The sequence below is a fragment of the Eumetopias jubatus genome, unplaced genomic scaffold, assembly GCF_037043125.1.
Source record: "Eumetopias jubatus isolate StellerSeaLion01/CBP00866 unplaced genomic scaffold, mEumJub1_p1.0 scaffold_7, whole genome shotgun sequence".
Lineage (NCBI taxonomy): Eukaryota > Metazoa > Chordata > Mammalia > Carnivora > Otariidae > Eumetopias > Eumetopias jubatus.
In genome coordinates this window covers 93,362,574-93,390,285 of record NW_028274813.1, presented here as the reverse complement: position 1 = coordinate 93,390,285, position 27,712 = coordinate 93,362,574, and the positions used below count along the sequence as shown (strand labels likewise).

General features: G+C 39.7%; 1 protein-coding gene across 4 annotated transcripts in view; it reads left to right on the top strand.

Moving 5' to 3' along the window:
• MYO5A (myosin VA) overlaps positions 1-27,712 on the top strand; it is a 188,842-nt gene that overhangs the window by 133,164 nt on the left and 27,966 nt on the right. For 2 of the 4 annotated variants that reach the window (XM_028099985.1, XM_028099982.1), the window contains exons 24-31: positions 67-215; positions 4,667-4,780; positions 11,714-11,857; positions 12,113-12,166; positions 16,178-16,405; positions 20,952-21,052; positions 24,367-24,447; positions 26,462-26,660. In XM_028099985.1, coding sequence (XP_027955786.1) covers positions 67-215; positions 4,667-4,780; positions 11,714-11,857; positions 12,113-12,166; positions 16,178-16,405; positions 20,952-21,052; positions 24,367-24,447; positions 26,462-26,660 — 1,070 coding nt within the window. The remainder of the gene's footprint in view (positions 1-66; positions 216-4,666; positions 4,781-11,713; positions 11,858-12,112; positions 12,167-16,177; positions 16,406-20,951; positions 21,053-24,366; positions 24,448-26,461; positions 26,661-27,712) is intronic. The other 2 variants (XM_088024798.1, XM_088024797.1) reach the window with 1 other exon arrangement.

The window sequence follows — 27,712 nt, the reverse complement described above, 5'->3', positions numbered from 1 at the left end:
TGTACATGTTTGTCCTCTTGAGTTCTGTAGAGCCATCTTTGTTATGCTTTCCCCTCTTTCTTTCAGAGACTATGGAGAAGAAGTTAGTAGAAGAAACAAAACAACTGGAACTCGATCTTAATGATGAAAGGCTGAGATATCAGAACCTTCTGAATGAGTTCAGTCGCTTAGAAGAACGCTATGATGACCTCAAGGAAGAGATGACTCTGATGGTGGTGAGTCAAACACTTGCTTTTTTAAAAATGGAAACATTTAAGCACATAAAAAAGCAGGTAGAATAGTGGAATGATTCGCCATGTACTTCATGTACTCATTACCCAGTTCCAAAACGGTCAACACATTTCTACCCCTACTCTATCCCTCCTTCCCACCCCATCCAATGGTTTGAGTTGTTGTAAAGCAGATCCCACAAATCATATAACTTTATTCATGAATACTTTGTAAAGTCAAACACTTTAAAGACCGGGCTGTAGACTTTGTCATATGTATTGAATGACTTCATGTACAATTTGCATATAAAGCAAATATTTATAAAATTGAGTATTTCCTTTACTGTTTTTTGTTATGATTTCAAAGATATATTCCTACAAAAAGAAAATTCAGTCTCTGTTTGTAACAAATTATCTTGTCTATTTCAAGAACTCTTCTGCATCTACCAACATACCTCTTGTACTTTTAATAGTTCTACACAGCCTTTCTGTTCTCCTTATTCTACCTACTGTCAGGAAACAAAGAGTTCCCTAGCTCTCTTGTTCCCTGTAAGTATCAGCCTTGAAGGTAACCTGGTGGTACAGATGGCTGGAAATGCTCTGCAATATCTCTTACAAAAACAAGATCATCTGATATCTGTGGCACAGAATATTTGCTTCGAATTTTGCTTCTATCTGGATCCTTTGACGACATTTTTTTAAATGTGACATTTAAAAAGTCAAAATAAAGGAAATTATGTAACACAAAAGAAATCAGTTTGTCACCTGGAAGAGAGAAAACCTAGTCTCAAAAAGGTTAAAAAGGTAATTTAAATGCCACGGTTGGACTGTTACTTCAAACCTTGCTACTCTGTCCTGATTTATATGTGACAAAGTGAAATTAGAAGTAGGAGTAGGTCACCATCACACCTACTGACAACCCAGAAGGACCCTCATTAGGTCTTGTCTTCCTCGATCTCCCTGAGGCACTTGGCCTTGTTGAAATCCTCCCCCCTTCACATTCTCCCATTCTTAGCTTTCTCTAGAGTCCTTTTTCTCTGTCTTTGAATATCATGTTCCCCAGAGTTCCATTCTTGGGTGTATTTTAATTCCGTTTACTAGATAACCGGGCCAACATTTGTGGTGAATCTATGCTTTGGTTATGGTTAGAGCTAAGCTTCATGTCCCATGAGGTGTTTCGAAAGCCACTAGTTATTTGGGATATTAAGAAGTGGCACTGGGAAAAGAAATGACTGGGGTCATATAAGTGTGGGAGTCACTAGGTGAAACAGAGATAAACAGATTGTTTTTCCTACAGAATTTCTTGGATTCTTTAATACTGCATGCCTTGTTAAAAAAAAAAAATACTGCGTGCCTTGTGAGCCTCAGAAAATAGAATGAGAGAAGCCCATGCCATGTATACATCACTTTCTGAGCACATTCCCAGAAATATCTGTGAGGTTAATGGGTCTCCTCTTTAGAGAGGTAGCCATGTCCAGAAAAGACCCTCCAGCAGTAATGGCTGTCCTCCAGCAACTTAGCAGGGCTGTTCCTTCCCACTGGGCAAGTCTCTGCCTGCTAGCCATTCTGTTCCCAGCAGTGTGGTGGAAAAAAATGTAATCAAGTTCCGGGGGCAGTTCAGCTGCTTGATTTCTGATTTCTCAGCCTATAATCCTCTCCCCTGTATGCCTGTGACTCATGTCATTCCTCTTAGTTAACAAAATGGTCAGAGGGAAAAGGAAAACAGCAGAGGAAGGAAGATCAGAGTCTGCTTGCTTCCTTCTCAGCTCTTCTTAGGTCTCCTTTCATAGCTCCAGATGCAGTCAAGATTGCAGTCTTTGCAGAAGATGTTTTCCAAAAATTGCAGTGAATAAAAAAAATGGACTTAATAATATGGGATTAATTAAATAATAGCAATGTCTTATTTTAGTGTTTAGGTACAAACTTCACACCTGCAGATGGGTACTTGGCTAATATTTCATTGACACTGTTCTACAGGTGGAGCCCTCACTGCCACAGTGCTTAGGAAGCATCTTGTGGTAAATAGACTCCTCAGATGGATGGCAGGGAACTTTAGTTAGGGAGGGGAATTGATAGACTGCCTCAGGACTTCTGGTAATCTGTGTAATTCATAGGCCAAAGTTCATGCTGCTGATTACCAGGGTCTAGATTTGTTGGCCCTGGTACCAAGAAGGGTTGTAGGATTTTCCTTCAGGAACATTCAGTTGTAGAGCAGAGGCAAGGAAGAAAACACTAAATCCAGGGCCAAGGAAATTCAAGCAGACAGTGAAAGGATAATGAGGCAATGGAATTCAGGCTTGTGAAGTGTTTAAAGATTCATCCCAAGTAAGGAGGGAGTCCAGCATGTCAACAATGGGGTCATTAACCTGGACAAAGGGAATAAAACAGATTCAAGCACAGAAGGGATTATTGGAGACATGACAGATTGGGAGAGGAGGTACGGGGTACAGATCTTGAAGGGGCATTTGATCCGTAGGGTGTTCGTCCTTGTGTTTGAATAGCATATGAGCTAAAACCTTGGGGAACAGAAGGCCATGCACAGGAGAGTTGTTATATTACTGCAGGGTCCTGACAATGATGGCAGCATCCGCTCACATTAATTGAATTCTTATTATATGCCAAGCACTATGCTAACTCTTTACTTGCACGATTTTACTTAATCTTCACATAATCCCTATTAGGTAGATAATATTATTATTCACCTTTTCCCGATGATCCAAGTGAGGCCTGGAGAAGTTGGGCAAGGGACAAGTAAGTGGCAGACCTGGAATTCCTACCCGGCTCTCTCTTAATTCAGACCCAGAGCGTTTAACCACTACCTTGTATCCAAAAGTTACATTAAATAGCAAATATACAGTGTTGCTTCTATTCATACCTTAAGGTATTTGTTGTTTAGTAACACATACATGAGGGAAAATAGAGGTCTCACTCATCTTTAATAAGCTTATTAAAAAACCTTTTCCAGGTATTTCTGTGGACCTACTTGTTTCTCTTAATGATAGGACCAATTTATTAATAAACACCTTCCCATATAACTGTTGGTTGGGGCCAGGAACTTCACGTGAGGTTACCTGTGTACGTAAACAGTAAATCTGAGTGCCTTTGCTTTATGTGGGGTGATTCTCTCCTTTAGTGTGTACCCTAGCTGCTAGATAGTTTCAGAAGTTCTGGTGTTCTTGGGTCTTCCTTATGCACTGGAGTACAGGTTGGGGTAGCCTGGGAGACTTTCATCTGCCCCTGGATGCTGGCTTTCCTTTGGTCATATGGATGGGTCTGCTGTATGTAAGCTGGATATGGGAGGGAAAGAGGCAGAGAAGCTCTTTGTGACTTCTGGCTCTTCTTACAGCTGGGAGGAGGAGTAAAGGAAATTGAACAGACCAGAAAAGCTTCCAGAGGTCTTTCTGAAGCTCTGAGAGCCAGTAACCCTGTGAGATGCAGGCCACTGACCCTTTCCATCTTTTCTGCAGGGGGCTACCCTAGGAATGAGGGGCACAAAATCCAGCCTTTTTATTCCTTCCTTCTTCAAGTCACTCTCCTGCAGAGAGGAACAGACTGCAGTTGTTTAACTTCTCTGTTTTCCATAAGCTTTCTGAACGTTAGTTTCATAATACCACATGTCATAGAAATGTCACCTGGATTCCCTGAATTAATAACCCCAGGACGTCAGATAGCTCATCCTTCCCACTGCTGACTCCAGGGATTCAACTTCATGCACAAGAGTGACAGAAATTATAGTCACTGATGTAGAACCCCTCTCTTTTTTTCCATTTATGCTCAAATACAGTGCAGTAAAATGATTTTGCTATCATTAAACATATCTCATGAACTTTTTACTAAGTTTTATTTCATTGCAACGCTGAAGTCAATGTTTGGTTGCTGAGGCATTATACTTACACTTTACCCATTGTGACTGGCCACTCACAACTTCAAAAACCCAAAGTTGGGGTCAGGGGGTGCCCAGGTGACTCAGTTGGTTAAGTATCTGACTTGGGCTCATGTCTTGATCTCAAGGTCCTGGGATTGAGCCCCGCATCAGGCTCCCTGCTCGGCCGGGAGTCTGCTTCTCCCTCTCCTTCTGCCCCTCCCCCTGCTCATGCTCTCTGCCTCTGCCTCTGTCTCTGTCTTTCTCTCTCTCAAATAAATAAATAAATAAATAAAATCTTAAAGAAAAGAAAAAATCCAAAGGGGATTCTTCTAATAATCACAGATGATTTTTGTTTGAGCATTTGGTTTTGTGACTTTTCTTGTCATGCCCTATGGTGCATCTTTTTCTTTGAGGAGCTCAGAAAGTGACCCTTTCATAAGGGTTTGTTAAGGACAACATGGAACAGACTATTTGGACATGAAAACAGCAAGTTAGTGAGTGGGGGTTAGAACCAAGTTATGGTGGATGCTGTCTTAACTATAACTGGTTTAATTATATTGTGTTAATTATATTTGGTTTATCTGCCTTGTAGAATGTGCCTAAGCCTGGACACAAGAGAACAGACTCCACCCACAGCAGCAATGAGTCTGAATACACCTTTAGCTCTGAAATTGCAGAAACTGAAGATATGCCATTGAGGACAGAGGTACATTTTAGATACCTATCACTACAAGTAGGATGTGACCATGCTATTATTAACAGAGAACATTTCCATTGCGGAGCAGACGTCATTTGCCCATAAATGTAGCAGTTGTTTCAAACTCTTCATATTTCATAAATGACCAATGGGTGCTTAATTAGCTTATTAATTATTACATGTATTTTCTTATATCTACATGCATACTTATAGATATTTTTTAATAGACATTTTAATTTTTAATGTAATTTTGATGACCAGATTTTCCTTTTTGTAATTCCCTTTTTCATCTTAACATACCCTATTACAAAAAAACATAGCTTGTCATGAATTTATTTCAGACTGAGGTAAATTGTTTTTAATAGTAAGCCTTTTGTCCTTGAATAGTATAAATAACCAGTACCCAAGAGTTAGCAAAACTGCTGCCTCTGATGACAGTTTTTACCAATGTGATTTTTGGCCACAAAAATGCAAGAAAAGTAGCTTATAAATCTGCCTTAGTGTTTGTATTATGTGGTATGAAACGAAAATGGCACATTACCATAACTCCAAGAGTACAGTGACTTTAAGTTAGATTGTTCCCAAACCAATTCTCAGATCTTCTTTTCAAATATGATACCAGTTTCGCTAATGCGTAATTCAGGCACAACTCTTCTATTTTTATATCGTATTCTGAGAAAATGGCCAAGTCAGAAATAGACTGCTTCTGGTAGAACAGCCAAAGAAAATTGAATGATTCTTTCCTTTCTTGTCTTAGTTTTACTCAGGAATGAAAAGTTTCTGCCATCTCATTGTTTATTTTAAGGAAAAATGTCATATAGTTGGAATCATACATACAAGAACCCTAAGTTAACTTATCCAAGGTCACAGCGTGCAAGTGGCTGAACCAGTATTCTAACTGACGCTGGTCTGTTTGGAGCCCCATACTCTAGTTCCTCCCATCCGGGCATTTTATACTGCAATTCTCCAGTCTGTTTCTCTCTGTAGCTAATGTTAGCCTGCAGACCACTGATGGAGCAGTATGGCCACTGAATAGCAGGATAGAGGTTGTTCCAGGTTTTTGGCTGCTGTGTGACAAACCATCCCAAATTTCAGTGGTTTCAAACCACAGCAATTTACTCATGTTCACTACTCTTTGAATTTTGACTGGGCAGTTTTTCTGCTGCACATGGGGTTGGTTGGAGCACTTCCCTGCATCCCAGCCCAAGGAAGAGGACCTAGGGCCTCTCCGAGCGACTTCTCTGTTCAGCAGGATGGTGAATGGGTTCTGAGAGTGTAAGAGCAAAAGATGCCAGTGCTTGTGGGGCCATGCCCAGAACCAGCACCTTGTCAGTTCTGCCACATTCTATGTCATAGCAAATTACAAGGCCAGCCCAGACTCAGGGGAAGGGGAGTGGACTTCATCTCTTGATGGGAGAAAAGACATTTGTGTTGGGAACAATCACTGGTAACCATCTTTGGAGACTATCACAAAGTTAGACTTTGAAGATTTCAAAATTACACCCTCTGAGCCTCTAGTGGATATGAAAGTTTTAGGATTGCATGCAGTTGGTCTTCATGGGAGTACTCACTTGCAGCAGTCTGAGGGAAGTAAGTATGTTTATACACTGTTGGCTTCAGTGTAATAAAACTTGAGCAGCTCCTGCAAGGAAGGGGAAAGCCATGACAGAAAGGGTGTGTTTGTTGCAAATTATTTTGTATTAAACTCGGACAAAGAGGCTTCTTATTGATAGTTTTGATTGAGGACGTTACATTTTTAACTTCAAAAACTCTTCTGTGCTTTACCTACTTTTTACTAGTAACGGTATTTGTCTCTACTCTTCTCAAGTTTTGTCCAAATTCTTACAGATTTGAAGGGAGAGTTAACCTTTTTGTTTCTAATTCTCACCCATATTTCTGCTGAAACTTTTCTCAACTTGAGTTAGTTTAGGGGCATCTGGTGGCTTAGTTGGTCAAGCATCTGACTCTTGATCTCTGCTCAGATCTTGATCTCAGGGTAGTGAGTTCAAGCCCCGAGTTGGGCTCCATGCTGGGTGTGGAACTTACTTTAAAAAAAAAAAAAAAAAAAGAGTTAGTTTAGAGTGGGATTTTGTATATTGCTCATCTCTTTTGAATAATGAAGTATGAACTGTGCTCCAGAAGTCACAGACAGATCTGGAGTATTGTGTATTGTCCTTCACATGCACTGACCATCAGCAGTAGGTCATGCACCTGGAAATCTCTCAATAATGGGAAAGGCTTTTCACTGAACTGGTCATCTTGTTCCTTGTGACTAAGTGCATGCATCTGAAATGTGCCTGGCTCTGGTTAGAAGGGCTGTCTTGACCATTAGACAGACTACAATAACTCCTCCTTGGAACTGAGTCCATAACCTGAGCCTCAGTCTCTCTCTGCTTCAGTTTCCTCATCTGTGAAGTGATATGCTATGATTATTATCTTACTTTAGAGTGATGTTTTGAAGATTGAGGTAATTCTTATAAAGCATTTGCAGCAGTGTTTGATACATAGTAAGTGTTCAATAAATCCATGTTTTTGTTCTAATAAACAGGTTTCCAGTGACTATCCTACAATTTTGATTGGGTGTGGTCAGGATCAGAAAGATAGAAATCTGTAAAACTGGTAATAGAAAAATTGATTATCAGAAGGGAAGTTGGGTGGGAGAGAAGTATCAGACTAAGACTATGGGCTGTGAATTTGCACTTCTGATTACTTTTGACTTCCAGGTTTGTGTTTCTCCTTGCAACTACTTCTGTAATGGCCAGGTTTACAAATTGCCCCTAACAAAGTAAAGGAGCACTTACTACTATGTGCAGTATTCCCAAGTAGCTCTTTCAGAATCTGGTGCCAGGAAAATAATGGGCTCCTTCTTGGTTATGAGTTGATTTTTTTTTTAAATTTAAAATAGGAGTTTTTCAGACTGTTTCCAACCTCAGTCATGTAATGATAGCAAAATTGGATGTAAAAAAGAATTGACGTCTTTCTAGCTTTGCCAAACCTGTAATTTGTGGGTCACAAGTCAGGCTGGCACCTGCATGGCTGTTTCCCTCTGGAGAACTCACCTGCCGTGCAGCCCTCCCATACCCACAGCATCTCCATGGTCTGGGGCTGCCTTCTTTCGGAACCTTTGCTTCTCCCTACTCTGTCATGCACCTTTCTTAGTAGCCATCGACTCATTATCCCAGCTCTGCTTCTGCCCTGGAGCTTCCTCACACCTGTCAAACCCAGGGAAAGGGTCACCATAACCTTCTCAGCTGTTCTTAGCAGTAATTCCAGAATGATTGCAGACGTATGCTGGTAATTTTGTGAGTAAATTCTCTTGTCTTCTGGATTCTCCTCAGATGAGAGACCATGATTTTTTAGGTCAGTTTCAAAGCTTCACTCTCTTAGAAAAGCCCTGAATGATAAAGTCCTTTCTAAGGAAGGAAAGCAAAGCAAAATCCCAGAAACTTCTCTGAGCCAGATGGCCCAATCTTCCTTCTTCTTCTTTTTTTTTTTTTATGATTTTTTATTTATTTATTTTTCAGAAAGAGGCAGAGAGAGAGCACAGCAGGGGGAGAGGCAGGCAGAGGGAGAAGCAGGCTCCCCGCTGAGCAAGGAGCCCAATGTAGGACTTGATCCCAGGACCCTGGGATCATGACCTGAGCTGAAGGCAGCCACTTAACCAACTGAGCCACCCAGGCATCCCCCAATCTCCCTTCTTGCTTGTGTGGCATGGAGAAGACAAATGGTATCTCTGTGACTAGATATGTCATTAGGGATGAGAATGGACACCATCGGAGCACTCTTAAATAATTACCAGTCCTTATGCCTCAGGCAGTTTTGTGGTTGTCAGATGTTATTTTTTTGTATTCTTCCATCTCCTATTTTAATATTCCTATTTATAGAATTTTGCTTTTATCTAGCAATCAACTCATTCTTTATGCAGTATTTGCTAATATCTAAAGAGTTAGCCCATCCCACTTTTAAATTAAAAAAAAAATTTTTTTCTAGAGAGAGAATGAGCAGGCACCAGCCTGGGCAGGGTGGGGGGCAGAGGGAGAGAGAAAGAGAGAATCATAAGCAGGCTCCACACCCAGCATGGAGCGTGACACTCTGGCTGGATCTCATGACCCTGAGGTCATGATCTAAGCCGAAATCAAGACTTTGACGTTTAAATGACTGAGCCATCCAGGCACCCCACCCCATCCCATTTTAATGAGAAGATTCCTTTTAAACAAAAATGCCTTTCAAGATTAAGAGGGATGATTCCCAAATGATGACATTTTAAGTACAATAAAAGAAGTTGGGAAGTGAAGTCTTCTATTACAGTGTAAAAAAAGATTAAGTAATAAAAATTTTCAGGGACACATACATCATTAATAGATGGACAAACATTAAAAACACATGAATGGAATGTTTACATTGTAAATAAGCTAAAATACAAGTATTTGTGGGATGTGTAGAAATGATTTTTTATATGAATGAAAATCTATAGTAATTTCACATTCAGGCAGGATGTCATGTCTGTTCTCAGTCAGGACAGACTTTATGGCAAAGATCATATACCTAAACTTTTTCTTACTGGTGAACATTACAAGACTGGACAGTAAGAAAAAGTCCAGGTCTAACTAGTTTGTGGGTAGATGACCCTGATAGCCTACAGATAAATGCCCCACTTCTTAGTTTAAATTGATTCTTCTTAGATTTTTCTTAGAACTGGAGTAATATTGAATTCAATACTACTAAGAATTCATAAAAGACTAAAGATAGATAATAAATATAAAAAGAATTCAACCTCAACAAAAGGCAAAGATATGTAAATTAAAACTACAATTAAATACACTTTTGGTCTATCAATAAGCCATTTAAAAAAATGATAACAGTCATTGTTGTTGCAGGCATGGTGGTGGTTGCTTGGTGGAAGTATAAACTAATTTAGCAGACTTAAAAACATTAATATTTAGATATATATGTACTAGGATGTTTATTTTAATATATTTCTTTTTTTAAAAAAGATTTTATATATTTATTTGACAGAGAGAGACACAGTGAGAGAGGGAACACAAGCAGGGGGCATGAGAGAGGGAGAAGCAGGCTTCCTGTTGAGCAGGGAGCCCGATGCGGTGCTTAATCCTAGGACACTGGGACCATGACCTGAGCCAAAGGCAGACACTTAATGACTGAGCCACCCAGGTGCCCCTATTTTAGTATATTTCAATAGCAAAAAATTAGAAACAACTTCAATGCCCATCAGTAAGGTAATAGCTAAGCAAATGATGGTACACATGTCAGTATAACTATTAAGAATTATGGTTTCAAATATCATATCATGAATTTGGAAAACATTTGTAATAAAATGCTAAATTTAAAAGACAATACAAAATTATAATGAAAATATTCCAGTTACTTAAATCTATAGAAAAGAGACTGGACAAAAATTCTAGGTTTTCTCTGAAGATGTGATTATGGCTTTATTTTTCTTCTTTGTATTTAGTTCCTAAACTTTCTATAAAAGTTTATTTTGGGGGCATCTGGGTGGCTCAGTCGGTTTAAGTGTCCAACTCTTGTTGTCAGCTCAGGTCATGACATGAGGGTTGTGAGATCAAGCCCCACATCGGGCTCCATGCCGGGTATGGAGCCTGCTTGAGATTCCCTCTCTCCCTCTGCCCCTCCTCTTCCCTCTCTCTTAAAAAAAAAAAAAACTTATTTTGTTTTGATATCTGAAAAAAAGTCTATATAAGACACACTAAGCAGGTAAGAATTATACTTTGACCAGGTGCCTGGGTGGCTCAGTCGGTTAAGCATCTGCCTGCAGCTCAGGTCATGATCCCAGGATCCTGGGACTGAGCCCCATGTCGGGCTCCCTGCTCAGTGGGGAGCCTGCTTCTCCCTCTCCCTCTGCCTGCCGCTCCCCCTGCTTGTGTACTCTCTGTCAAATAAATAAAATCTTTTAGGGCAACCCTTTTGGGTCCCCTTCCTCCTTGGGAGCTATGTACCGTCACTTTGCTATCGCTCAATAAACCTTACTTTGCTACCCACCACTCTGGTCTACCTCTTCATTTTTCGAAGTGCCATGACCAAGAACCGTGGGTGCTGATGGAGAAAAAATCCTGTAACACTCGGACTCTTGGTTTTAGCTCAGGTCATGATTTCAGGGTCGTGCGATTGAGCCTCGCATCTGGCTTGAGATTCTCTCTCTCTGCCCCTCCTACTTGTGTTCTTTCTGTAAAATAAATAAATCTTTAAAAAAACAAAATAGATAAATAGATAAATTAATAAATAAATAAATAAGTAAATCTTTAAAAAATTAAAAATAAAAGTCATGTGCATTTAATTTTTTAACAAAAATAAGATCGTAACATAAATACTGCCTTGCAACTTGTGTATTTCACTTAATACTTTTATCTAGGACATACTTATCCACTCGTATATCTATTTCATTTTTTTAGCAGCTATGAAATATTTTAGTTTGATTATACTATAAGCAACTCTTCTATTGACTAACATTTGGGTTTTTTTCCAGTTTTTTCCAGTTACAAAAAATGCTACTATGAACATCTTTTTCCATATATTCTTGTGTACTTGTGTAAGAAGTTTTGTAGGATAATTCTTAAATGTATATTGTTAGGTTAAAGGGTATACACATTTAAATTTTAATAAATACAGCTAACTTGCCCTTTTAAAAGGCCTACTTATACTTCCACCAGTATTATATAAGATGCTGTTACTAATACATGGCATTATTGATCTTTCCAGTCTTTGCCAGTCTAATGGAAAAAGTAGTGCCTCACTGTTGTTTAATTTGCACATCTCTACTCATTAGCTGGGGTGGGCATGCCATTCTTTGTCCATTTATATTTCTTCTATAAGCTTGCCTGTTTCTCTATTGGACTGCTCATTATTTCTGCATTGGTTTTACATCTTCTGGATCATCTTGACCGTCTTATGATTTCTGGGGTTTAGGAGCCAAGTGAGAAGAAGGTACCTCTGGACATGTCATTGTTCCTCAAGCTCCAGAAGCGGGTCACAGAGCTGGAGCAGGAGAAGCAGGTGATGCAGGATGAGCTGGACCGCAAGGAGGAGCAGATGCTCCGCAGCAAGGCAAAGGTACGCAGTGCTACCGCACCCCAGGGCCATGCGCAAACTGAGCACTGAGCCCGGGACTTATGTGCAATTCTGCAGTCTCTTCTTTAATGGAAACTCAGCCCAGAAGTACTTTATCCGAGCAGCATTTGGTTCACGTAGTGAGGGCTAAACTCTCCCTGCTATTTTCTGCAGAGCAAGGAAATATTCTGAGTAAAAATGTGAAAATTAAAGTATAACTATTTATTTATAAAGTTTTTAACTTTACATTTTCCCTAGGAAGAAGAAAAACCACAAATTAGAGGTGCAGAACTGGAATATGAGTCACTCAAGGTAATGGGAAGTTTCTGCCCAAGGCTTTGAATATCTTGTTTTGGCAAGCAACCTGCTCTGAGTTTCTCTTTTTCTCAGAGAACATCCTTAAGAGCACCCAAGGTTCTAGCTTCACCCTTATTCAGGCATTACTTCTAGCTTCATGTTGTGTCTTTTTATAGATTCTATTTCATATAAGCTAGAGTTCAGTCTAAGCAGAAACAGGAGTAATAGCTGCCATTTGAGGCGATAGAAAGTAGTAAAGGACATTGATTCTAGCACCAGACTGCCTGGGTTCAAATGCTAGATCTGCCACCATATGGCTGTGTGCAAGTTATGTATCTTTTCTTTGCCCCAGTTTTCTCATCTATAAAATGGGGATGATGATACTATTTATCTTATCGGACTGTCATGAGGATTATATAAAGTGATCCATGTAAACTGCTTAGAATAGTGCCCAGCACGTAGTAAGTACCCAGCAAAGTTGGGTAGTGCCAAGCGCGTAGTAAGTACCCACCTATAGTTGGCTGCTATCATTATCCTCATCATTTTTAAATGCCTGTACTTTACATATTAGCTGTAATTATTACAATAATCCTGCAAGTAAGTATTTTAGTTCCCATTTTACAGGGTTCTGCTTATTTTACAGATAAGGAAATTGAGGTTAAGAGATATAAGTAACTTCCTAAGATCACCCCATTAGAAAATGACAGGAATAGGATTTGAATATACGTATCTTTGGCTCTAAAGTCTGTGCTCTAACTACCAAACCCCACTGAAACTATGGACTTATAGAGAAGGATAGCTAGGTATTAGTTTGCTAGGTATTAGAATAGAAATGTGTTCTAACTTATTTTTTAGAAACTGTTGGGAAGGGGAAGATGAAGGTGGAGAATTGTCTCCTTAATGGTTGAAGGCAATGTCTATCTAGCAGGTACTGTGGTCCCAGAGCAGTCGAACATGGGAAGGGCTCTGATTAGGAAGGAACAGGAGTTCCTGAAATACAAAGCGTCTTGGGTAACCCAAGAGCTGAGGTATAAAACAAACAAGAGCCCATTCCTTGATACAGAGTAGGTTGTGGGCGCCTGGCTGGCTCAGTTGGTAAAGCATGTGACTCTTGATCTTAGGGTCTTAAGTTCAAGCCCCACAGTGGGCATAGAGTTTACCTTAAAAAATAAAAATATAAATAAAAATAAAATCAGGGTAGGTTGTTCTTCACTAGGCTCCTTTCTTTGCTTTCCGGAATCAGAACCATTTGAGCCCTGTGAAGTTTGAGCTATCAGGCTGTCAGCTATCAAGACACCCGCAGCTTTAAAAGTTTTCTGGGTTATTAAATTATTAGTCTTAAATTTATCTTTCTCAGACATTTTCTGCTTATGTTTATTTTTTACTGTTTTCTCCTTTTGCAAACTGTAGTCTAGAATAGCTAGAAAACTATAGTGAGGTTTATGATTATAACCAAAGCTGAGTTAGAAAAGCCACAACATAGCATAAGGAAACTCATTATTTTATAAAGCCTTTATGTGTATTTGAGAATTCCTAGGGTCTCCCTAAACTGTCATGAGGATTTCTGTATTATTTTTTTTTCAGTACTAATACTTCAAGTCTAGTTCTGATAAATTATTTCCTAATAGCGTGATGTGGAACATAATTTACATTAATAGGACCCTGTGGATTTGCCATTTCCCATGGTCCAGAACTGCTGATAACTGCTTCCTTTTATTTATTTATTTATTTATTTATAAGGATTTTATTTATTTGATGGAGAGAGAGTGTACAAGCAGGGGGAGTGGCAGAGGGAGAAGGAGAAGCAGGCTCCCCCGCAGAGCAGGGAGCCCGATGTGGGGCTCGATCCCACGACCCTAGCATCATGACCTGAGCTGAAGGCAGTCGCTTAACCAACTGAGCCACCCAGGCACCCCTATTGCTTCCTTTTGAGGCTGTGTGGCATTGGTATAGAGAATGTCTGTTCTCCACCCTGCCCAACCCACAGTTCCTTTATCAACCCCTTCCCTTGAAGATAGTTAGAACTCTTCCACTGACATTTGATAAACACTTGACTAATAATACCTCGTATTTACTTTATATAAAGTTTGAAAAGTTTTAACTACACCTTATCTTATTTAGTCATTGTCACAACTTCTGAGATAAGTTATTTCCTTTTTAAAGATTATTAAACTGAGGTTTAGAACAGTTAAGGGATTTACTATCAGGTGGTAGAGTCTGATCTCGAATCTAGGTCTCCAGACAGAAGGAAACTTTCTAAACACCCTAGGTTCCTATCACCATATGTTTGAAAATTTATTTTTACCAAAAAAAAAAAAGTACTATTTGAAAATACTCTAAAGAGCCCTTTTACCCTTTCTGAATTATAACATGAATAAATCTATTGCTCCTTCAATGAAAGTACTACTTGGGTAGTATTTATGTTTGCAGTGAAAGAAAAGAGTGTCAGCAAAGAGTAGTCTCTATTATCCTGACTCCCTGTTTCCTTTAGTACCCTTTGTCTAGAGGACCAACTCATGCTATGGGTCATACAAGACAAGCAGCAGATGGGATGGGATGGCACAGGCCAACAGAATGAGAGCAGGACTGTCAACTCCAGCTCTTTTCCATCTGCCTGCCTCACACAAAAATGGACAAATAAAGACATTCTTTGTAGTACGTTAAAAATGAAGCGCAGATAAAAAGGAAGAAAAAAGAAGCCCAAATTACAAAGTTGCTGAGTACTAGCTTAGTATTTCTCAAAATGTGGTCCCTGGGCCAGCAGCATCAACATCACCTGGTAACTTATTGGAAATGCACATTTGTAGGCCTCATACCAGGCCTTCTGAATCAGAAACTCTTGGGGGTTGGGCCACGCAATCTGCCCTCCAGGTGATTCTGATGCACTTAAAAGTTTGGGAAACACTGCATCGGAGCTTAGTGTCCGAGTAAAGACATTCATGTTTTCTGTTGCAGAAATGAGCAATACGAAACCAGTTACTAGTTGGTGGGAGAAAGGATTATATATTCTTATACTAGAAAAAAAAAAGACTATAAATAGTTCTGTTATAAACTGTTAAGAGGTCTGATATGGTGTTCTAAACCCAAGGTGACTGCTCTGGAAGAAACAATAAAATATTTTATCTTTTATACATAGAAATGTCTCACTTCCACTCTCATAAGGCCTGTGTAATGTGCTAAAAACAAGGCAGCATGGTGCTTTACTGTTTCCCAGCCAGTTTCCCGAGACATTTGTATTTTCGTGTCAGAACTCTCCCATTGCCACTGTTTGAGCAGAGTATGCAGAGGGCAGTGCTAACTGGTGACAGGAGGATGGCTGGTAGTATATGAAAGTACGGAAGAGGTAAAGGATGAATCTGGCCATCTGGATTGCACAAGGAGCCCATCCTTTCCTCCCACCTCCGAAGACTTCTGCCAGCAACTTCACAAGCCTGTCATACACATGTCAGAGTAATTTGGAAAATACACTGTTTGTTGTCACCAAAACACTAAATGGAATTTTATTAGTTTAAATGATATGGTAATTTTTTAATTCAAAGTTAAAAGCCTAAGATTTCAGTGTTCTTTCCATTCTGTTTTACAAAGGAAATAAGAGGATGCTACTCGAGATTTCAGGGTTCTGCTCATCTGAACCGTTCATTGGAAATCACCTGACCAGCTGAACCCTCATACTTGCCCCTATATTTACCTGCAAACAAAACCTGGGCTTCTGAGGATTAGGCTAAACTCGCCCCTTGGGACTCAGCAATCTCTCCAGGCCTGTGAACACACCCAGGCAGGCCCAGAATAAATGTGACTCTGGAATTTGGGTTGATGAAGCAAACTACCATTCACCTTGCTCAACTCCGCTTGATGTCAACTTTCTTAATTTGTGGAACAGAGTTCCTAGTACAGCCTGGAAAGCCGTTCACTAGGGTAGCTCTCATGATCTTTTCCAGAAGAACTCTACCATCTTAGGGGAACATGAGTATTCCAGTGTAAAGTTGAGGATAACAGCAGTGAACTATTCTTTGTCTCTTCATACAGCGTCAAGAGCTGGAATCAGAAAATAAAAAACTGAAAAATGAGCTAAATGAGCTACGCAAGGCCCTTAGTGAGAAAAGTGCCCCAGAAGTGACGGCTCCAGGTGCACCAGCCTATCGTGTCCTCATGGAGCAGCTGACCTCTGTGAGTGAGGAGCTTGATGTCCGTAAGGAGGAAGTCCTCATCTTGAGGTCTCAGCTGGTGAGCCAGAAGGAGGCCATCCAACCCAAGGTAAGCACGAGCAAGTGACTAAAGTGGGTGTCTGGGGACTGGACTCTTTCTTTCTATCCTTTCCCTGCAATTTATAATGAAGCAAACACGAGCATTTTTAGTCTAATTAGCATTTAGACTAAAATGGATAGTCCAAAGGATATTACCATTTTTTAAAAAAATCTCAACGTTGCTTTAAAACTCTCAAATGCCAATTAAAGTGAGCAAAAAATAAATGAAATCCCAAATGATCTTCTAAGTGTCATTTCTCACTCATGAGCAAAGAGCTTTTATTTGTTTTGTTTTGTTTTTTTAATTTTTTTATTGTTATGTTAATCACCATATATTACATCATTAGTTTTTGGGAGCAAAGAGCTTTTAAAATTAATCTTTAAGTGGTAATCTGGTCATGATAAGTTTTCATCAAAAGTAAAATTCAGGGCTCCTGGCTGGCTCAGTCAGAAGAGCATGTGATTCTTGATCTTGGGTTCGTGAGTTCAAGCCCCACGTTGGGTGTAGATTACTTAAATGAATAAATCAGATAAATAAACTTAAAAAAAAAGTAAAATTCTGTTGAGTATAAAAATCCATAAATTTTCTTGCTGTGGGAAAGCATTAAATATGACTTTAAAATTATTTGTTGGTAATAGCCCATTTAACTGGAAAGATAACACTTAAAAGGGTTAGAAATGAGATCAGCGAGTAGACGTTCCATGGAGATGATTTCTGTTCACTTCAGGGAGTTCTGTCTAATGGGGGAGCCCCAACTGGGGAGGGGCTGTGTGTGGTGATTCAATAGAAAGGACCCATGCCAGAGGGTAGAGATGGCCCTCCAAAGTCCTTCCTGCCCTCAGGTTATTTGAGACCCGATGCTGTCGTGTGTTGGTAAAAAATGGGCTTTTTTGTTATTTGCCATCAGAGGGACTCTGGGTTATCATCTTAAAACCTGGCCTGTGTCCCTGCCCACGATCATGCAGCAAACAAAGTGTTATCAAGAATTAGACAATCAAGTGTTCCAGCTGCATGACATACCATATAAAAAATGACTATGATATCTAATGAACTGGAAGATCTGAGACTAGTTCTTTTAGATATGGTAGTTCTGCATGTGGTTAAAGTACTGAAACTGGCATGTAACATTTGGATTTGAGAATGGCAACTCATATCTGAGATCAACACTGATCCAGAAAATATCAAATTCTGTGAAAATAAGATATTGGCAACTAATCTTGGGAGGGGAAAAAAAATCCCAGGAATAAGTAGAGTTATATAAAGAAATGGGCTTTCTTATTTTAAAGCAAATCACAAACCCATTCAGTCTGAAATGAGAGAAGATTCTGGAACGGGAATCTCTCCTTTGGCCTGGCCCTGTATGTCTCTCCTTCCCCAAGGCTGTCTCTGTTTGGTTCCCATGACTACTGCTGTGGTTGGGCCTTGAGATAGAAGACTCTCTCTGCATACTGGTGGAGCAGAGTCCAAAATTATGATTCTTTTCTCTGGTTCCCTTGTGACAAAGTGGTATTCTCACAGGAAACTTGAGTTAAGGGAAAGGAAAAGAAAAATGAACCAAGGGGCATAAAAACAATCCAGCTAAAAGAGCACATAGTTCTGGTATCACATGCTCTCAGCATGGTATCACCCAGCTCACAGCTGCTCTCTAGCCAGTAAAATGGGCTGGTCCTGTCTCACCAACGCCCCTGCTCTCCAACTTTCAGACTACACATGGCAGCAGCTTGCTCTTTGCTAAGAAAAATACCCATGACACTGATTGAGACCTTTCAAACACATGGCTGTCTGTCCCACTCAGTTTCCAGTCCAAGAGACTCATCATTTCACAACTTCTTTGCAGGGCAATAGTGCGTGACACCTAGGGAGGTAAGTGATAATCCAGCCCAGCCAATCTAGTTCATCTGCTCTGCCTCTGTGAGTATTCTGGAAGGCATCACTTGGACAAATGACATCCTATCAGAGCTTTACTGTAACTCTCACAGACCTAGGATAAGAATTTCACACATATACATTAACAGGAGGGTCATTTTCTCACATACTCACAAATTAGAAAAACCAAAACAACTCAAAGAATTTCAAGCACTTGTTCCTGAAAATTAAGAATTATCACGTAAGTATATATATTAATGTTCACCTTATGCTGGTTCTGTGAATACTAATTTTTGGGTTTTTACAGTTAGCTTTTCTCTGTTATAATGGGGCTCATTGATGGGATTTATTTGTGGAACTAAGGGTTTATTGTTTTCTCCATTTGTTTTTTGTGCTTGCTGACTTGTGATTTTCAGGATGACAAGGTAATTATAAATTTTTTAAAAAATTTTAGTAAGTACTTCTATTTAATTCTAAATTTTAGTTTATAAGTATTCCCCCAGTATACACAGTCGATGCTTCTGGCCACCAAGTCTATTTTGATATTTACAAATTAATTTCCTATTTGAGCCCTCTCTTTGTCAGTGGAAAAATAATGGATGTAGCAGGCTCCAGTCTGGATCACAGGGAGGTCTCCATGACTTCTAATTCAGAGTCGGTTCTCTGACCCACTACAGTAGTTATGGTAGGCCATCCACAAGTGTGGGGGCCCAGGATGGGAGTCCCTTAACTTGGAGCACACCCAAAAGCACAGGCTGTCCCATGCTCTTGTCTAGCAGCTGTGGATTTGTTGGCCAACGGCGAGAAGGAGCCTCAGGAGTAGAGCACACGTTTCCTGGGAAGGGTAGGATTTTCCTACATGGTGCAACCCTTTCTACACTTCTGGTCACTGGCTTGGGGGAGACAAACTTTGAGCAGTGAGTTAGGAATTTCCTAACGCTGGTGGTCCAAGTCTGATCCCATGCCCAACCACCACTTCTTAGCTAAGGTAGGCCAGATCTGAGGGAAGGACTGGCTGCTTATTGTCAGGAAAGCAGCATATAAAGAAGCTCATCTTCCCTTTAGATTAGTTAATAGGATCAAGTTACCTAATTTACTACAAGTTCAAAAGTACATCATGTAGGTCTTCAGATATCAGAGAATACATACAGCATTATTTAATATAGGGATTGGGTCTTTGAGAGTTACTACTTAAAAGTTAAAAATCTGAGTATGAAAAAAAAATCTGAGTATGGCCCTTTGTAGAATAGAAAAATTTTCTGTCTTTCAGGGAAAGAGAAAAAATTTTTCTATGAAAGATATACTAAAATATATAGAAATCATAGCTAAAGAAATGCTCCATGTGGTGTTTATGGGAAAAATTTTTTAAATTCAGTAAAATATAAGCTCTTGTTAATAGCTCTTATCAGCTTATATTTGGTCTTCTCTGAGGATGCATTTATAAGCTCACAAGGAGAAAAGTGGGATTTTTTTTTAAAAGTATGTTTCTTATCAAGACCTGGTCTTGAACTTATCTCAGAACTGGTCTCTAAGATCATGTTTTTTAAAGTGTATTTTATTAAGTCCACTTCATTGTGAGACCTGGCTTTGGAGCAAACATTGATTAACAGATCAGACATGTACTACTGAGACAAATAGAATGGGCCCTTGGGTTCTAAAATGTATTATTCTCTAGAGGCTATGGAGCAGTAGTTCTTAGTCTGTTCTTGCCCTGGTTTAGGAGAGACCGAGAGTGGCTGAGTAGAAGCAAGATTTGGAAATTACATTGGTTGTCAGACAGATTAGACCAAAAAGGAAAAATAAAAAAGGAAGTAAAAATGTTAGCAGAGAAGTGCTTTTTATACAAAATCATTAGTAATGCTGACCTGCCAGAAACTTATGTACCATGCTATAATGTAACAGGGGGAGAAAGAACTGAATAGCAGCAGATGGTAGATATTTACAAGGAGCTAAATCCTTCCTGTTTATATATATCTAAATGTGTGAGAAAAAACTTCTAATTTTGCTAAAGCATATCATCTATCTTTTTTGTACTGAGTTTTTAATGGGAAAAAATGAGCTTTATGTCAAACTTTACAGTGTTTTACTGGGGCATTTGTTTTATTATAGCTAGATGGGAAGTAGTAGAAAGAATAGCTTTTGTTCTCTGTTCATTCAGTAGTTGCTTGGTGTTTTTACCCGGTTATTGTTCTAATGCTTTATGCATACTTGGAAATGTATCTATATTTTTATATATAAAGTGTATATACATATATATATAAATATATATATACCCTTTGAAGTATATATATTATAACAGAGCATTAGAGCAATTATCAGGCAAGGACACCAAGAAGCTACTTAATGGAATATATATATATATATATGGAATGGAATATGTATATATTATGTAAAACGCACACTGCCCATCAGTGATTTTATTTACAGGACAGTGGTACTCTAGACTCTTCACCATCCTTGTAGTGGAGCAGTAAGGGTTTTTGAGAGAGGGACTGAAGATGTCTCTTTCTCTTAACTCCCTATGCCCGACCCTCCCCCGTAGTTGCACAAGGCTGGGCTGATGCTCCGGTGGGACAGAAGTGTGGTAGAATACATAAACCCCCTGTTCTGGAGGAAAGAAAAATGTTCTCTGTGGTCCAGAGTTTTTGAATTGACTGTTAATGTGGAAATGTGTCATTTTACTCTTCAGAACACAATGACAGATTCCACAATACTTTTGGAAGATGTACAAAAAATGAAAGATAAAGGTGAAATAGCCCAAGCATACATTGGTTTGAAAGAAACAAACAGGTAAGTCCGTTCTCTTTTTATTCATTTTAGTTCAATCATAATCCTGAATATCTTTAGTCTTCAAGGCAGCCTCTTGTACAGTAAGTCAAAGTGTTTATGTATTGCTTTATCAGATATCAACTGACCTTCAGAGGGAATTCAAGGTTTCCAATATATTCCCAGTTAAAATCTCATTTTTAATATAAGGTATTGATGAGAGGTGTCAAGAACATTAGTTTTTTATATCAGGGGATTATATTTTAGGGTCTCAGCCTTGAGAAGAAAACAGTTGCTCACTGTTGGACTGTCTTGGGTAGTCACTTTCATTTTTTGTTCAGGATAGTTGATTATTTGTGAATCCCGGTTTGTAGGGACAATTTTAGCTTTCAGGAATGAAATTTAGTGTGGAAAGAAGTAATGAAGTATCTGGAATCACCTCACTGTTGGCCATATCATTCTACAAGGGTACCATGACTTCTAGGATGGGACCCTGTTGGATCAAGTATTTGTCTCAATCCCTAAGGTGTTCTGAGAAAATCCTAACCCTAGTTTTATCCTATTTACTGTAAACCCAAGTGAAGTTGCAGATGGCACTTAGCTCAGTCACTGTACACCTAAGAGCTTCAGGTAGGCTGCCTGAGGGTACAGGATTTGCACAGCAACTAAGTGATGAAGCTTTATCGAAGACTTTCCCTATAGCTGAGATTATCACCAAGTGAAGGCTCATCTCTGGAATTCCTTCAGCCTTCCTATCGCCCAACTTCCCAACTGATCCTCCATGCCTTTGGGCTCTGAACTTACAGGCTACATGCTTAAGAAAACTTGGCCAATCATGGTCACAGAGAAGGACAGTTCTGGGAAGTTGTGTTGTTCGTGTGCAGTCTAAGTCTCCTGATGTGTAGTATCAGGATTGGTGTACAGAAATACTTTACAAACTAAAGAATATTGCCATGCAGCATGTAAGGTACTTATTATCTTGTTTTATGGGTGAGAATGGAGAATACTTAAAAAGCATTTGATTAAACCTAAATCTTGATTTATGACATAAATTATAAGCGTATCTTCTATCTAAGAGTGTGTTAGTGTAGAAGGAGCTATATTACCCGGTCCTTCCATCCACTCTGAATGAATCACCAGATATCTATCGCATGCCTGTTTTCATGCTCAGCCCTATGTCACACACTGGGAATATAGCAGTAAGGAAGGTAAATGCAGTTTTTACTTTCACAGAATTTGTAGACTGTTGGGGAGACAACCAAGACAATTTGGACTTCACTCCAGTGACAGTCAAAGTTGTTGAGATGTTTTAAGTAGGAGAATGATATGATATTGGAATTTTAGAAAGCTAGCCCTGGCTTTTGTGTTAGAGAATAGATTATAGTAGAACAAGGTTGAAGGCATAAAGAGCAGTTAGGAAGCTGTTACTGTAATTGAATGATTACAGTGACTTGACTTGGTTGGTGGCAGTTGAGATTGAGAGAAATGGGACCCTTTGAAAGATAGATAAGATACGTAAGGTGAGACCAGTAAGCCCGGTGGCTTGGGTGTGTGGGTGGGGGATAGAGAATCATAGAGGGTGGCTCTCATGTGTCTGACTACTTGGTTGGATGTGGTGATGCCGTTTCATGGTCCTGGGTCTGCAGTGTGGGGAAGCACAGAGTGGAGATGACTGGTAGATTTATAAATAATGAATTTGAGGAGCTAGGAAGACATCCAAGGAGAGAAATCCATTAGGCCGTTGAACAACTAGATTTGGAATAGGAGAGGAATGTGGGCTGAGATACAAATTTTGAAGTCATCAGTGTTTAATAATACAATTGAGACGATAAAAATAGATCAACTCTCCGTGGGGGATGGTAAATAGAACATTCTCTGGAATGTGCTTTCTGTACACATCATATTAACAAAAGTCTAATAGGAAGAGTAAAAACCTGGGCTCTGGAGCCAGATAGTCCTGAGCTCTCCTACTTGCCAGTGTGTAACCTCTAAAGTATCTTATTTCTAAGCCTCTGTGTCTTCCTCTGCAGTGTGGCAAATGACACACAGTAGGTTACTAGAACTAAATGAAATAATACATGTGGAAGGTTGTAGAACAGTGTCTGATGGCAGATACTCAAAAATATTTTTACACCCCAGGTAAAAAACCCTGTAATCAACTTTGTCATTATTTATTATTTATACATACTTTTTTTTTTTTTTTTTTTAAGAGAGAGCATGCACGGGAGAGTGAGAGCGAGTCAGGTAGGGGGAAGGGCAGAGGGAGAGAGAGAATCTTAAGCAGGCTCCATGCCCAGTGCAGAGCATGGAGCCTGACACGGGGCTTGATCTCATGATGCTGAGATCATGACCTGAGCTGAAATCAAGAGTCAGGCACTCAACCGACTGAGCCACCCAGGTGCTCCTATTCATACTTTTAATAAAATGTGTCACATCTTTAATATTAAAGCAGGGGTGCCTGCGTGGCTCAGTTGGTTAAGCATCTGCCTTCAGCTCAGGTCATGATTCCAAGGTCCTGGGATCGAGCCCTGTTTCGGGCTCCCTGCTCAGTGGGGAGTCTTCTTCTCCCTCCCCCTCACTCGTGCTCTCTCTCTCTAGCATGCTATCTCTCTCCCTCTCAAATAAATAAATAATCTTAAAAAATATATATAAAAGCAGTTTCCCCAGATCTTAACATTAGTTTTCGATGCAAAAAATCTTTTGAACAGTTGTATCATAAAAGCTGAGAACTTTGGACATATTCTTAATTATGTTACTCCTATAAGAATTTCTTAAGACAATTTTAAAAATAAGAAAGTGGATTTTATTAAGCAAAAACAAGTTTCTACTCATAAGACTTAAAACTTTAGTATATGTGCTGCCGAAGTGAGCACGTAAGACTTAAAACTTAACTTTGACATGGATCGTGAAGGTTGCCACGTGAAGACAATAGCTGAAGTTTTCATTCTATATGTGTGTGACTGTCTTGGTTGGGATCGGTCTCTCATATAATATGTGATGCATAAGATCACTCTGCTAGTTGAATAAAATGTTAAAAAACAGAACCTCTTTCTCACCTTTTCAGTCATTTCTTATTCTGCAGAAAAAGTAGCTCTAGCTCCTTAATTAATTGTTTTACTTTCTACCCAGTGACATGTGATGTTACATGTTACCCATTTTTAAAAAAAATTAAACAAAAGTAATTTTTGTGATAATATCTTAAAGCCATCTGTAATTAATAAAAACAGTCTTGACTTAATGAAATATTGGAAATACCGTGTGCTGCTCTTGACCATCATCATCTCATGACCGTCCTGTGTCCCTTTGTGTTTTGCATTGTTGTTCCTTTTGCATGGAAGATCACCTGCTATGGATTGCCATGAGTTGAATGAGGATGGAGAGCTGTGGCTGGTTTATGAAGGGTTAAAACAAGCCAACAGGTTATATTTGTATCCTCAAAATGGAATGTTATTAATTTGTTTTTCTTACTAACAGTGGCCTTCTGACTTTAACTTCTATGTTTCTTATGCATTAATTATCTTCCTGGGTGAATTTCAGTAAAACTTAGAACATTCAGCCAAACACCTTCTTTAAAAACTTTCTCCACCAAGGGATGCAATTAAAGCTGAAACGGACTGATAGTCAATATAAGAGTTGCTGCCTATGAGTGAAGGATCTTCCCTTCACTCACTAAAATTTCTGAATATCTCACTAGGAGTTGGAAAAAAAAACCTTTCAACTAGAGCTCAAACTACAGTGGGAGAGATTAATACCTATTACTTAGTGGTTTCTTGTTTGGAATAATGACCAATCTGAAGGATACGAACACCTGTGGCAGTGAGACTCCATTCTTATATACAGTACCATGCTGCCTAACAGCAGTCTTGAGTGCCTGATTTGGCATTCTGTGTGATTATTGTGAAATCCAAATGTGTGAAACCACAAGTCAGGAGGGTCTCCTGCACTGCTGCAGTTCAAAATAATTACACAACTCAACACGTTAAATGTGTTTAGGGGAAAGCAAATAAAATTGGAAGAGCAACAGCTTTCTAACACAGACGCTCATCTGCTCTCAGAATATTTGTATCTTTAAAATCTCATAAAAATACCACGTTAGTGATTAAATTTTAAAAATACTTAACTGTTTGTTCAAGGAGCTCCTGCTTATTCTGCGTTGTTTGTTATCACAAGCCATTGTCATTAACTTTGTGGCGTTACTGGTTCACACTCCTGAAATTTTATAATCGCTAAAATATTTTTAGTCTGCTGTTAACTGCTTGCAATGGCATCAGTAACTTTTGCCCAGCAGTTGATACCAAAGGGGATTAGGATGAAAGAACGTCTTTCCTTTCTTCAAGTTAGTTAATTCTTAACCATAACTTTGTGTTTGGAAAGGGGGTGAATATAGAAGTGGGGATCCATGGTGAAGAGAGGATGCCGTTTCTCCCTGGTACTCTCATGGCTGGTGCCCTGGTTTGCTTACAGGCACGGCTGACTTGTGTGCTTGCTGAGAGAAGCCGTAACCACTTTGTTTGTCCTATTAACATCTATGTTCTAAAACTGCATTGTGTTAGGATTCTGTTATTGATATGGAAGTTTATGGGGGAGAGAGAAAATGACAAATTTAAAGTACATGTATGTGAAATTTCAGAATGATCTGTCTGGATTTGGGTAAATCTGTATATATTTCAGAGTCCCACTCCAGCCTTTCTGTCCTCCAGAGATAAGAGTAGAAAGTAGAAATGGGACCCTGGTTATATCTTCTGCCTGAAATTAGTAACACTGAAATTCTTAAAGGCATATTTAATTAGATTGGGAGCTTGTAATCTTGCCCTCTACAGTGCAGAGTTATTCTGTGACACAGGTACTGTCTTTGCCAACTTAAATGCTAGTTTGTAAACGTTGTAAGCCAGATTAAAGGTATGTCTTTTAATTGATTATTCTAGTCATCATTTCTTTTTTTTTTAAGATTTTTATTTATTTATTGAGAGTGAGAGAGAATGATAGAGCAGGAGCATGAGAGGGAGGAGGGTCAGAGGGAGAAGCAGACTCCCTGCTGAGCAGGGAGCCCGATGCGGGACTCGATCAGGGGACTCCAGGATCATGACCTGAGCTGCAGGCAGTCGCTTAACCGACTGAGCCACCCAGACACCCCCTAGTCATCATTTCTTATAAACTTTTCAAAAGAGCCTAAACTTTCCTATCTCTTAGGGCCTTCGAGAATGGTATATTTGTAGCATGGTCCACAATTCAGAAAGACAATTGTGAGAGCGCTTCACTTCTTTCCATTGCTGGCCCTTGCTTGAGCTTCTTGACTTTTAACGAAGTCCGAAGTTACACAAACACTAGAAATTCCCCACTTTTCCTGCCCTTGCGAGTGAGCCTGAAGCCTCACTGCCAGCAAGCAGCGACGCGGGGTCATCTCCCTTTCCCACCCATGTGGCTTCTCTTCAGGCTCCTGGAATCCCAGCTGCAGTCACAGAAGAGGAGCCACGAGAACGAGGCGGAAGCCCTTCGTGGGGAGATCCAGAGCCTGAAGGAGGAGAACAACCGGCAGCAGCAGCTCCTAGCCCAGAACCTGCAGCTGCCCCCGGAGGCCCGCATCGAGGCCAGCCTGCAGCATGAGATCACCAGGCTGACCAACGAAAACTTGGTAAGGGGAGCTGCCGGGTCCACAACATCCCTCTGCAGGCAGTGCCTGGCCTTGCAGGACCGTCCTAGTTTCTTTTGGATCAAACACATCTGTTTGGGCTGGGAAAAACTCCCTGCCCGACACTTGATACTGACCTTCTTCTCTAGCAGAGACAGAGTGAGGAAGATGTGACTATGTGGGTAGAAACGAAAAGGCACGTGCCCAGGTTGTGTTTCTGACAGAAGGCTCTGGCACGTCCCCCTGACCATGTGCTGGGCTTTTGATAAGCTTGAGAACTCAGGTGACCTGCTGCCTCCACTTTTCGCTGCAGATTCTCTGCCATTTCAAGGAGGTTTGTTCTGTGGTTGTCGCAATGGAGACTCGGGACAAGCTTTGTTGACCTTTGGTCCCTAGGCGGCCACCAGGGCTGGTCCTGCCTCCATCTCTAGCAGAAAGGCAGGGGTTGCAGTTATGCTCAGGGAAGGTAGTTGGCAGAACCAAACGGGGGCTCTTGCTTGATATTGGCTAGAGGTCCTAGGTCAGGGTGGAGGGACATTAGGAGTTAAGTTTATACATTTTTGGTTCTAACAAAAGCGCAATGAATGAGGAGATTTTTTTCCCCTTGCCACATTCTGAATGCTGGCACGGAGTTCAAGCTATTTCTTTTCTTTCTTTCTTTCTTTCTTTCTTTCTTTCTTTTACAGGAAATATTTTCTGAAATATTTCTGTCGCAAAATAACTTTTATGACAGATTTGTAAATCTACTTAAGTTTGTTAAATATATTTATTAAATTAAAGGTCATTAAAAAGTTGTAATTCCACATACCTATATAAAATCTATATTGTAGTGTCAGCCTGGTTTTGAGAAAAGCTATTTAGAACTGGTAGTGAGTTGTCTTTTTTCTTTTTAATTCAGGGTTTTAATGACCTTTAATAAAATAGTTTGGATTTTCTGTGAAGATTTAACAGTCTGAATTATTATAATTAACTCCATTAGTGATCACTTACAAATAGTTTTCTAGTGTCATCTATTCAACCACCTTTTGTATTAATTAGATGCAAAACCCAAAAGT